This window comes from Hyaena hyaena, unplaced genomic scaffold, assembly GCF_003009895.1.
Source record: "Hyaena hyaena isolate Hyena2069 unplaced genomic scaffold, ASM300989v1 scaffold_1107, whole genome shotgun sequence".
NCBI lineage: Eukaryota > Metazoa > Chordata > Mammalia > Carnivora > Hyaenidae > Hyaena > Hyaena hyaena.
Window position 1 is genome coordinate 293,674 of NW_024081735.1, and position 13,106 is coordinate 306,779.

The following is a 13,106-nucleotide window of genomic DNA, read 5'->3' on the forward strand; positions in this document are numbered from 1 at the left end:
TTTAGCAATGTTTTCTCTAAGCTGTAATATATTATACAATAGTATAAACTGTTTTCGTTGTTTTCAGTGGGGCCTACTACTAGGCTATTTTTCCTTTCTTACTTCCCGAAACAGAAATATAGTCCAATTTTATTTTTTTCAAAGCAAACATTGCTGTTTTGCATACTTTCTGCGATTTAAATGTTTAATAATAAAATCTAAAATATGACAAAATGCTAAAGTTTTAAAATTGTGATTGGTGCTTATTACAACTTTACACAAGCATTTAAAAACTAATTTGGGCTGAGCCTCCCTGGTGGCTCAGTCGGTTAAGCATCCAACTTTGGCTCAGGTCACGATTTCGCGGTTTGTGAGTTCAAGCCCCGCAAAGCCCCTGTGTCTCATTCACTCTCTGCCCCTCCCCCCACTTATGCTCTGTCTCTCAAAAATAAATTTAAAAATGTAAAAACTAAAATAAAATAAGAACTAATTTGGGTCAACACAATTCTCAGCCCTTGAATGACCATGTAGAAATAAATAATTTTTTTCATGACATTTTATACTAATTTTCCCCCCAAATGCTGTTCAATCCATTTCTTCATGCCCGTCACAAATGGCAAGCACAGTTAGAATAAAAACCAAAATTATAATGGGTACACAAAGCTCCACATGGTTTAGCCTCTGCTTCTCTCTCCTCTGCTTCTTAGGTTCCTTGTCTTCTCCATCATTCTGCTCTTATCAAAATAGATTTTTTTTGGGGAGCTGTAACTTTTTTTTGCTACTATATAGTAGACACACAAGATTACATTAGTTTCAAGTATCGAAGCAACCTAAATGTCCACCAATAGCCTGATGGATAAGGAAGATGTGGTGGATATAGATATATATAATGGAATATTATAGGGCCATAAAAAAAGATAAGATCCTATGACAACATGGATGGACCTGGAGAATATTCTGGTAAGTGATGTAAGTCAGACTGAGAAAGACAAATACTATTTGATTTCACTCCTATGTGGAATCTAAAACAGACAAGCGAATGAATAAACAAACAACAAGCAGAATCAGACCTATAAATACAAAGCGGCTTTCTTTAGAGTCACAGACTCTTTCTCTTTACATTCGCAAGTATTATTCCATTTGCAAGAATTCTGTCATCCTACTGATTTGCAGAGATAACGTCTAGTCACTCCACAGGTTCCAACTCAGATGCTATTTTGCCGAGAGGCCTAGAAGTTTCTCTTCAAAGTCTATTCTTCGTTTTCTGTGTTTTGCAGCAATCAGTGCTCTAGTAGAGGGAGGAATTCAATTTCTACAAAACATCTCATGCACTGTGTTAAAACAGGAGTAGCATTGTGAAAATTTGAGGGTGCATCTGTTGACTTTTCTGCTCTTATTTTGAAAATTTTTAAATATAGTAAATTTAATGAACCCTCATATGTCTTTCACTCAGTTTTAGATTCATTTGATTTTCAAAATTTCTAAAAGCCTTCTTAGTGTATCTTTTGTGTGCATTTAAAGACTCATAGTTTGAAATTTAGTTCAACCCTGGGTTTCATCAGCAGTTTATTAAATACAAAAATGAATCTGTCCATTACCCCCAATTTTACGAAAACTAAACAAAGCATTCTTAAAGAAGACAAGTTCTTCATTTATTGGCCTTTATTCCCCTGCAAGGTCATCTTTGTGTCTGGTTGTAGATGGCTAAATAATTCAATAACTACTGGTGGAATTTTCTTCTGCAAGTTTTCTTCATGGAGCACATTCAGCGCAAGGCTACTGTGTGTTTGGATCTTTTACATTTTTTAAGTCATAAACTTTTACTCAATCTTCTGCATGCAGATGTACGTGTTTGGAGTTAAACAGTTTTCTGTATAACCTTTAAAACTCGAGCCATAAACTGCACATGTTCCATTCTGCATGTCAACCATGGTTAGTCTAGATAAGAGAGAAGGACAAATTATATTCATGACTTACTTTATTAATACACAAATATAAAAATGCAATAAAGTGTATTTAAATATAAGTATTGAAGCAACATCTTTTCAGGATGTTTTAAGATCATGCTTAGTTAAAACGTATGCAGAACAAAGCCAGCTCAGTGATAAACGTCGAAGTTTCATTCTATTATATGCCATTATTTTGTCTATATTGGAAATTAGTCAATTTAGGAAATCTAGAATCTTTTGATATATGTACTTGAATGAAATGAAAGGTTTTTTAAAAAAATTTTGCTTTTATATTTATTTTTAATAGTTGCTTTTTTATTTTGAGAGAGAGAGGGTGGGGGAGGGGCAGAGAGAGGATGAGAGAGAATCCCAAGCAGGCTCCGTGCTGTCAGCATGAAGCCTAGTGTGGGGCTGGATCTCACAAACCATGAGATTATGACCTGAGCCGAGTTCAAGAGTCTAATGCTTAACTGAAGGAGCCACCCAGGTGCCCTGAAATGAAAGATTTTAAAAGTCGTTTTTAAACAAATGGATTAGAAATAAGTTTAGAATTCAATGAGGTCAGCAGGTTTCATGTTTTATGCAAAAATAAATAATCTTATTTATATATGTGTAACTTGGTAAGGAAATAAAAATAAATTGTAAAATTCTCTTATATGTGTGTATATACATATATGTATATATAATATATCTGTATATTATATATGATATTAACATATACGTATATATACACACATAAACATGTGTGCGTGTGTGTGTAGGCATTTCATCTAGAGATAGCTATATCTGTGTATCTATTTTGCCATGGAATCTGGTGATTTATTTCCTGCCAGGAAGAGGTGAGAAATAGAGGGCTGAGCAAAGAGTGATGATGAACTAATGTGAATCAGACCAATAGAAAAAAGAAAGACTGTGGTCTGATAATATGTATTTAAAAGGATAAGGGGAGATGTGGCATCGACTGGGTGGTTCAGCTGGTTAAGTGAATGACTTTGGTTCAAGACATGATCTCACAGTTCATGGGTTCGAGCCCTGTATCAAGTTCTGTGTTGATGGCCCAGAGCCTGTAGCCTGCTTCGGATTCTGTGTCCCCCCTCTCTCTCTGCCCCTCCCCCACTCACATTCTCTTTCTCTCTCTCTCTCTCTCAGAAGTAAACATTAAAAATTTTTGAAAAAAAGATAAAAAGGACAAGAGAAGAAACTCAGTCCATATAGAAAACACTACTTCTTATGGTAATAAGAAAAAAACAATTAAAAAAAAAAAGAAAAAAACAATTAAGAAATTTTTAGTAACTGTTTTTAGTTGATCTCAATCTATGCACATTAGAGTTTCACTTTTAAATCTGATTTTGCTTTTGTTTTCCTTTCAGCTTCTGTGTCTGTTTTCCCGTACCATTCCACATCACGTGTCCACCAGAGTATAACTCTGGGTTTTATTTGTTTAAAACTGTATCTCTGACTAAAGTGTGAAGGTCTTGATGGAGTTCTGTACTATTCATCCCTGTAGTTATCTCTGCATAGTTTCTGGAAATTGAGTAATGCTCAAGAAATATTTATCACATGCACAAACTGAAACTTAATATGCTGGTTGTTTTGCTTTGGCTTCTAAAACATTTGCACTTGCAGAGTGGGAAATATTGAGATAAGGTGATACAAAATTTTACTAGTATTTCTAGGGAATAACCTTTTTTTTTTTTTTTTTGCCAAAAATAAAATATCCAGCCATACAGAAATAAGATCATCCCAGATCAATTCTAAGATAAACTGGGGTCTCCAGTTTCCAAATATACAATGAGTAGTCCCTGATAATGAATAGAAGGGGACATTTGAAGGAAACAGAGGACAGTAAAAGGTCATGCATTGATCACCACCAACTAACCAACCATTAGAGAGCAAAGTAAACTTCAAAATCAGTGATAAGAGATTCTTTAAAGCCATTTAATGATAACTGTGGCTATGGAGTAAGAAAGAGATTTATTTGACTCCCTACCACCATCACTGGTTTTATAGCTTAACTGAATTATTATACATTCTAAGATTCTGTTCCTTACCAACAAAATTAGGTTAAAAATGACCTCTGTTATATGTTTTTTAAGGGTCTTCAATGAGAAAATACATACAAAGTGCTTAAAACTGTGTCTGAGGGAAAGAAAGCACTTAATTAACCTGACATTAGTAAGGATGTTGTGATGTTCTTGATACTTATTACAGAATTAGAGGTTCCGATAAGTAAAGTATACTCGAAACAGAATTAAAAACTTTTATAGTCTAAAGAACTTCTGTTTCCTCTGGGATATCATGAGACTGAAGGGCAGCAGACATGACAAACCACTTGGGTTTTATTCCTGAGATTTGCGCTAAAATGGTGATATGATCCTGAGTGATTGAAGCGACCTTTTAAGAGAGCTATCCTAGCATGCCTCCAACAGCGTAAGGCTGTATTCATAACCTCTGTGAGCACTAGGATATTTTCACTTGGTCCTGCTATGCACAGCTGAGCTGCATAATCAAGTGGTTAAAAGCAGGCTATAGAAACGGGATACATAGGATACTGGAGAGTCCAGAAAGAGCCAGACAGCTGGAGTTCACAGGACACAGGACTTGAGATGAGAGAGGTGAACAAATAAAGAGATCTGAGGATATGCAGAAGGTCTAACTTGAGTATATAAAGAGTATTGGTTAATGCATGTGTGTAAGAAAACTTCCCTAGAACAAAGAAGGAATTACCTAATGCTTGCACAGGGTCTAAAATCATGCCTATTTTCACCAGCCATGTTGTAAAACTTCAAATTTCAAATGGCTTTGGGTGGATTACTTAAAAGTGCCTTTTATTGGTAGTGGGGGATAATCAGTTGTAAACTAAGCATCCTAATAATGCTGAAAAGCCAAGGAAGACCAAACCAGATCAAGCTGTGTCCAAGTAACTTATTTGTGTCTCAGGAAAAAAAGAGCTCATAAATAATTTTATAGATAAAAAAAATGTAGCACTAAAAAGGTGAAATTCACAGTGTATGAAGTTTAATAGAAAAGTAACTGTAAGCAAAGAAACAAAATAATGTGACCATAATGAAGAGAAAAATCTATCAATTAAAATTGACCCAGAACTAGCACAAATGTTAAAGTGAGCAGTTATGGATATCATGACAGGTTTTTGGGATTTTTTTCTTTTTCTTTTTTTAATGTGTATTCAGTTTTGAGAGACAGAGAGAGAAAGTGTGAGCGGGGAAGGGGCAGAGAAAAAGGAAAACACAGAACCCTAAGCAAGCTCCAGGCTCTGAGCTGTCAGCACAGAGCCAGAGGCGGGGCTTAAACTCACAAACAGTGAGATCATGACCTGAGCTGAAGTCAGACACTTAATCAACTGAGCCACCCAGGTGCCCTAGATATCATGACAGTTTTTATGACCGAATTCCATATATTCCAAAAAGTTTAAGAAATACATAGAAGATTCAAGAAATAGCAGCCAAATCAAACTTCTGAAATGAGAAGTTCAGTGTCTGAGATGAACTGCACACTTGATAGGGTAGCGAAAAATAGATGGTGCAGGAAAAAAAGATTAAACAATTGAATTCAAGACAATAGAAAATCTCCACAATGAAACACAAAGAAAACAAGTGAAAAGGACACCAGTTTATCACAACTAATTTGCTTAATAGATCTGTAATCTTTGTGTGTCTGGGGAAGAGAGAAGAGAAATGAAGAAGGGGAAACACTTGAAGAAATAAAGGTAGTAAATTTTCTAATTGTGCTTGAAAATTATAAACACCTAGATCCAAGAGTTCAAAAAAAAAAAAACAAAAACACAAGCACAAGGAATATGAGAAAACTAATCGAAGGCATATTACAGACAAATGCCTAAAATCCAATTATAAAGAAAAATGGTTAAAGCAATCAGAAAGAGGGCAAATGATGTATTATGGACAGACTAAATGGATTAAAAACAAAATATAACAATATGCTGTCTGTAAAAGACTTACTTTAGCTTTAGGACACACATAGGCCAAAAGTGAGCTGATGAAAGTTATATTTCATGCAAATGAAAACCCAAACAGTGCAGGTGTGGCTATAGTTATATCAGACAAAATAGACCTTGAGTCAAAATCAGTCACACAAGACAAAGGAGGTCCCTCTATTGTAGTAAAGGAGCCAATTAATCAAGAGGGGAAAATAATTTTAAACATATATGTACCCAACATTGAACACCAAAATATATAAAGCACATATTAACACAATTAAAAGGAGAAATAGATAGCAATAGAGTAACATGAGGGATTTCAATGCTGTTCTTTCAACATTGAATAGATCATCAGAAATTTAATAAGGAAACAGTAAATCTGGATAGTACTGTAGAACACATGGGCCTAACAGACATATCCAGAATATTCAATTCGGCAGAAGCAGATTACACATTCTTCTCAAGTGCACTTGAAACATTTTCCAGGACAGATTAAACGTTGGGCCACAAAACAAGCCTTAAGAAATTTAAGATTACAAATCAAGCCATCTTGGAACCTGGGGAGGCCTGCCAGGAACAAGACTCCTAACTAAAATGACAAATACGTCTGGGAGGCTGTGGTCCAAGGCTGTTTTTGCTGGTTATAAAAGGGGTCTCTGAAACCAGAGGGAGCACATAGCTCTTCTTAAACTTGAAGGCGTTTATGCTTGAGATGAAAGTGAATTCTATCTAGGCAAGAAATGTGCTTATGTGTACACAGCAGAGAACAACACAGTGAGTCCTGGTGACAAACCAAACAGCACCAGAGTTATCTGGGGAAAACTAATGTGCACCGGGAAACAGTAGCGTGGCTTGTGCCAAATTCCGAAGTGACTTTCCTGCTAAAGCCATTGGCCACAGAATCTATGTGATGCTGTACCCCTCGAGGATTGAATAAATAAAGGTGTAGATTTTAAAAATAAATAAAATAAAATAAAATATATGCTCAATAAAATAAAATGAATAAAATAAAATAAAGTATTGATACTTTATTGATACTCATATCAAGTATCTTTCCTGATGACAATGGTATGAAACTAGATATCAATAACAGGAGGAGAACAGAAAATTTCTCAAATGCATGGAAATTGAGCTACATGATCCTGAGCAACCAATGGGTCAAAGAGGAAATCAAAAAGGGGCATCAAAAAGTGTGACACAAACAAAATGATGACACATCAATAGCAAAGCAGTCCTAAGTGGGAATTTCATAGGTATAAATGCCTAACTTAAGAAAAAAGAAGGATCTCAAATGAACAACCTAAGTATATATATGTAAATATATATATAACATATATAATATATATAAAATTATCTATGTATACTATATTATCTAATGGTGTATCTAGTATACAGCATGATAACTATAGTTAACAGTACTGTATTACATACATGAAAGTTGCTTACATATTCTCACCAAAAAATAATTATGGTCATGTGAAGATGATAAATGTGTTCATTAACCTTTATGTGGTACTCAGTGCAAAATTTGTATGTATCAAATCATCATATTGCACACCTCAAACTTATACAATGTTGTATGTTCATTATATCTCAATAAAGCTGGAAAAAAATAATACAAAGTTTAGGAAGGGAGAAATGGAAGGCTACTATTACAAGAGCCCTAAACTATATATGAGTGATATAATAGCAATTAGTAAGTTGAATATATATTCAATAAACTATGGAGCAAAGTCTGAAATTAAAAATCAAATAGCAGTATCTAAAAATGAAGAAAAGAGATAACAGGTTAGCCTAAATTAAAATAGTTTAAAAAGCCTGAGAAAGAAGAAAAAGAAATAAATAGCAAATTGGACAAATAAAAAACAAATAGCAAGATAAAGACTTAAATTTAATCATATAAATAATCACATAGAAAGTAAAAGCTTTCCACTTGCATTAAAAGGGCAGAAATTGTCAGATTGGATGAAAAAAAATGACTTAAATTGTATTCTGTCTACCAGAGATTTACTTTTAATATAAATACCCACATAGCTTAAAAATAAGGGAATGCAAAAGTAAATACCACATTAATACTAACCAAAAAGAAATAGGAATACCTATATTTATAATAGACAAAGCAGGACTTCATAGCACAAAATATCAAGATGGAAAAAGAGCACATTACATAATGATAGAGCCATAAATTCATCATTATTTAACAATAATCCAAACATTTATCAGTAGAACTTCAAAATATATTAGGAAAAACTGTTTGAAATACAAGTAGAATGCATAAATATACAATTATAGTCCAAGATTTCAATGCCTCTCTCTCAGTAATTGATAGAATAAGTAGACAGAAAATCAGAAAGGATACAGAAGACTTGAGCAATGCTCTCAACCTACTTGATTTGCAGGTGATAAATGTTGATATCTTGATGTTATTAATGGTTTTGTGGATGTATACATTTCTCAAAAAATGTATTAAATTGTACACTTCAAATATATGCAGTTTATTGAATATAACTGTATCTCAACAATTCCAGTAAACACAGCTAGAAAGAATATACGTGACACCTCTCTGCTTTAGTCTCCTTATCTGTAAAAAGGGTGTATTATTAGACTTATGTTGCACAGTATTTAGCACATAGCAAACAATGTTTCTCATTATTGTGGTATTGAGGACCACCTAATATCCTAAATGTAGGCCCTCAGAGTTTTTTGCTGAATCTGTTAGAATATGGGAACATCCTGGCATTGTGTGAGGTAACATGTGCTAGTTGAATGACCACAGGGATAGCTTAGGGACAAATACACAAATAGACACCTATTGGTATAGACTTACTGGTTGGGTAAGAGAATGGTGCCATCTTCCCAGTGCCACGATCCATTTGCAGGAATTTGTATTAGCCCCATCCAATGATAAGACTTCACCAATTTTAAGAAATCCTGTTTGAAAAAAATTTTTTTAATGTTTAATTTATTTCTGAGAGAGAGAGAGAGAGAGACAGTGTGAGCAGGGGAGGGCCAGAGAGAGAGGGAGATACAGAATCTGAAACAAGGTCCAAGCTCTGAGCTGTCAGCACAGAGCCCAACACAGGGCTTCAACCCACGAACCATGAGATCATGACCTGAGCCAAAGTTGGACGCTTAACTGACTGAGCCACCCAGGCACCCCAAGAAATCCTGTTTGAAACCACAAATAAAATCAGTGCTCAGAATTTTGGTTAATTCAAGGCCATAATCACTTAATCATTTTCTTCCCACACTTGGGGAAATGGATTCTGTCCTCTAGCCTAATTCTGACTTAAACAACACTATACATAATACCTACAATATGCTTTCTTATTTTTAATGAAGAAAGATTGAGGGTAGATGTATCTGAGTCTTAGTGCCTCTCTTATGTTTCAGGTTCATATTCTCATGAGTTGGCTCATATGTTAGGAGTAAATATAGGAAGGGAAATTAGAACATATACTCAACCTGGTGTTCTCTGCTGTATATCTTCAAGAGACTGGAATTTTGAGACATACACGAAGCTTGGCTCTGGTACCAGCTTTTGCTCTCATTAAAAAATTGGTAGCAGGTATTTCTATAACATAGCCAGTTTTTAGGACATGGGCCACAATAACTTTCTAGAAAGGGAAGAATATATTATTAATTCTGTACAGATCTGAGCACTATAGCAGATTCTGTCTAGACAAATCAAATACCTTTTATTCCAACTCTAACATTCCAGATAAACCAATCTGATAATCTCCAATGACATATCGCCACAAATTTATATATATACAGACAGATGCCAAGACTAAGTACCTTCTGCTTTGTAGGAGCCCTCCATTGTTAAAAGATAAAAAATGTTGGAATGCTATGGATTATCGGCAAGAGTTAATCATTTTCTTACACACTCTCTTGTTAACACTGTTGGATATATGCCCATACCCAATTACACCAAGACGCATGTAATTTGTCCTTTAAAATATTAGAGAACTTTCACTTACCTTCCAAAGAAAGTGGAGCTTCTTTGTTCAATAATGCTATTAAAATAATCATTAAGAGGATTAAGAGGTACAGACTTCCAGTTACAAAATAAGTATGTTATAAAAATGGCAAGTACAGCATAGGGAATATAGTCAATAATATTGTAATAACATTGTATCATGACAGATGGTGATGATGCTCATCATTGTGAGCACTGAGTGATATATAGAATTGTCGAATCACTACATTGTACACCTAAAACATTATATGTAAGACATATTTCAATAACAAAAAATCATAATTAGCAAAAGGGTTTGTGTTGTTAGTAACTTACGGTTCTAGCAAAAGTAGTTGACATTTCTAGACAGGTAGCAAAAACATAAGGACGCTTCCAATATTGCTAGCTTTTGTTTCTGTGCTTCTGAATACTAATCAAAGTAATACATTAATTAGGTCAAGAATGCTTTATTTCCTTCTCTACTATTACTTACAATGTATGATTATGGCACCGCATATCATTACCATTATAATGAAGTGGATCCCCAGAGCTATAGCAATGGAATGGACCAGGAAAAATGGAGATGCTGTCAGAAACAAAAGAAAACAAACAAACAAAAAGAATAAGAAAGAAGAAAAAAATAAGGATTAAAAAATTTCGGTATGTTCACGTTTAATATAAACATTAGATTTTTTTTTATGGGAGGGGTGATATCAGTACTTTTACCCTAATTATTTTTCTCAGAACAAGTAACATAGGTACTTTGTAAATGATTTAAAAAAAGAGACTATAGAAATGCAGATTCCCTCCTGCTTCTCCCCAAAAGTTCTCCAGTTCCCTCCTTAGTATAAATCATGGTTATAATTTTTAAAATTTTCATGTAGATACAATAAGAAACATAGACAATTCCTTCAATCCCTTTTTAAAAACGTTTATTTTTTATTTTTTAAAGGAAATAACTTTATTTTATTTATTTATTTGTAATGTTTTATTTATTTATTTCTATTTTATAGTTTATTGTCAAGTTGATTTCCATATTACACCCAGTGCTCATCCCAACAAATGCCCTCCTCCATGCCCATCACCCATTTTCCCCTCTCCCCCACCCACATCAACCCTCAGTTTGTTCTCAGTATTTAAGAGTCTCTTATGGTTTGCCTCCCTCCCTCTCCTTAACTAGTTTTCCCCTTCCCCACTCCCATGGTCCTCTGTTAAGTTTCTTCTGATCCACATATGAGTGAAAACATATGGTATCTGTCCTTCTCTGCCTGACTTATTTCACTTAGCATAATACCCTCGAGTTCCATCCATGTTGCTACAAATGGCAGGATTTCATTCTTTCTAATTGCCATGTAGTATTCCATGGCATAGATAAACCACATCTTCTTGATCCATTCGTCCGTTGATGGACACTTAGGCTCTTTCCATGTTTTGGCTATTGTAGAGAGTGCTGCTATGAACAATGGGGTACATGTGCTCCTATGCATCAGCAATACTGTATCCCTTGGGTAAATTCCTAGCAGTGCTATTGCTGGGTCATAGGGGAGTTCTATTGTTAGTTTCCTGAGGAACCCCCACACTGCTTTCCAGAGGGGCTGCACCAGTTTACATTCCCACCAACAGTGTAGGAGGGTGCCCGTTTCTCCACATCCTCGCCAGCATCTATAGTCTCCTGATCTGTTCATTTTAGCCACTCTGACTGGTGTGAGGTGGTATCTCTTAAACGATATGTTTAAGAAACTGCAAAATATTCTGAGTTTCTTTCACTTGAGAAAATATCTTAGAGATTATTCTGCATTGTGTCTTATAAAGTTGTCAAATTTGTATAAATAGCTGCTTGCATTGTCTTTCATTGGTATATGGACAAAAAAATCCCCAGAGAGTCTTTTAATATTTTCCAATGTGTATTTAAATTGTTTCTTAGTTTTGTTATTAGATATCATAACATGAATAACATTTTCATGCGCTTGTACATATTTTTGAGTTCCTCTCTAGGAGAAGTCCCCCATGCGCTGTCACTCATCCGTGGAATTTAAGAAACAAAACAAATGAACATAGAGCAGAAAAAAATAGACAAACCGGGAAACAGACTCTTAACTACAGAGAATAAACTGATAGTTAGCAGAGAGGAGATGGATGGGGGGATGTGTTAAATATGTAATGGGGCTAAGGAACACACTCGGGATGAGCACTGAGTGTTGTAAGAAAGTGATGGATCCCTAAATTCTAAACCTGAAGCTAACATTACACTGCATGTTAACTAACCAGAATTTAGATAACATCTTTAAAAAAACGTCAAGAAACTGGTCTCAATTTTGTTCATGATAACCTGGAGATCATGAAAAAAATCTTAAACCAGTGTCTAACTGTATTATATATTCCAATAGTATACTAGAGTGAATTTCCTTTCTGCTTTTCTCATGAAGGTAAAATAAACGGATTGTTTCTCACTGCACTAATCCGATGCATTCGGGATTCACTTCAAAATATGTAGAGAAGACATGCAATGACGAACTTACGGTTTTGTCCACATTTGCTTGTGATTACTGTAGGCCTTCTCCTTGGTCGTGCGGAAGCACTGTGCTTTACCAGTTCGGAGTCATAATTACGGACTGCATCCCTGTCTGGACAAATACAATTCAGGCCAATAGGAGTCATAGCCTTTCTGCCACTTGGGTCATACATTTTTACAATTTCACTTGCTATTCTACTCAGATCCTTATAAAAGTATAAATGACATCAAGTTTCTTTTATTTTATATTACTTCATTATTATGATTTTTGTGCTTTTAATATGAATAAAATTATACTTATTCTTTGGCAAAATCTCTTAGGCAAGATTTTACGTTCTATTAAAATCAGTTAATTCTTGGGGCGCCTGGGTGGCTTAGTCGGTTAAGCGTCCGACTTTCGCTTAGGTCATGATCTCGCTGTTCGTGGGTTCGAGCCCCGCATCCGGCCCTGTGCTGACTGCCAGCTCAGAGCATGGAGCCTGCTTCAGATTCTGTGTCTCCCTCTCTCTCTAACCCTCCCTTGCTCACGCTCTCTCTCTCCTAGAAATAAATAATAAAAAAAAAACCATTAAAAAATAAAATCAGTTAATTCTTAATGTGTAATGAAATTGAACATTAAAATAAAGACAGCGTAGGATGCCTGGGTGTCAGGTACGGTCCAACTCTTGGTTTTTGGCTCAGATCATGATCTCACACTTCATGAGATCGAGCCCCATATTGGGGCAGGAGCCAGCTTGGGATTGTCTCTCA

General features: G+C 35.1%; 1 protein-coding gene across 2 annotated transcripts in view; it reads right to left on the reverse strand.

Annotated features, from left to right (window-relative positions):
- Positions 1-1,544: 1,544 nt before the first annotated feature.
- LOC120224085 (NKG2-D type II integral membrane protein) overlaps positions 1,545-13,106 on the reverse strand; it is a 46,472-nt gene continuing 34,910 nt past the window's right edge. The window contains exons 3-8 of one of the 2 annotated variants that reach the window (XM_039222319.1): positions 12,364-12,468; positions 10,338-10,430; positions 9,867-9,902; positions 9,349-9,500; positions 8,711-8,814; positions 1,545-1,917 (exon numbers count right to left, since the gene is read on the reverse strand). In XM_039222319.1, the coding sequence (XP_039078250.1) occupies positions 1,800-1,917; positions 8,711-8,814; positions 9,349-9,500; positions 9,867-9,902; positions 10,338-10,430; positions 12,364-12,468 (608 nt within the window). In that variant the 3' untranslated portion in view covers positions 1,545-1,799. Of the gene's footprint in view, positions 1,918-8,408; positions 8,465-8,710; positions 8,815-9,348; positions 9,501-9,866; positions 9,903-10,337; positions 10,431-12,363; positions 12,469-13,106 lie in introns of those variants that run through there. The other variant, XM_039222321.1, reaches the window with a different exon arrangement.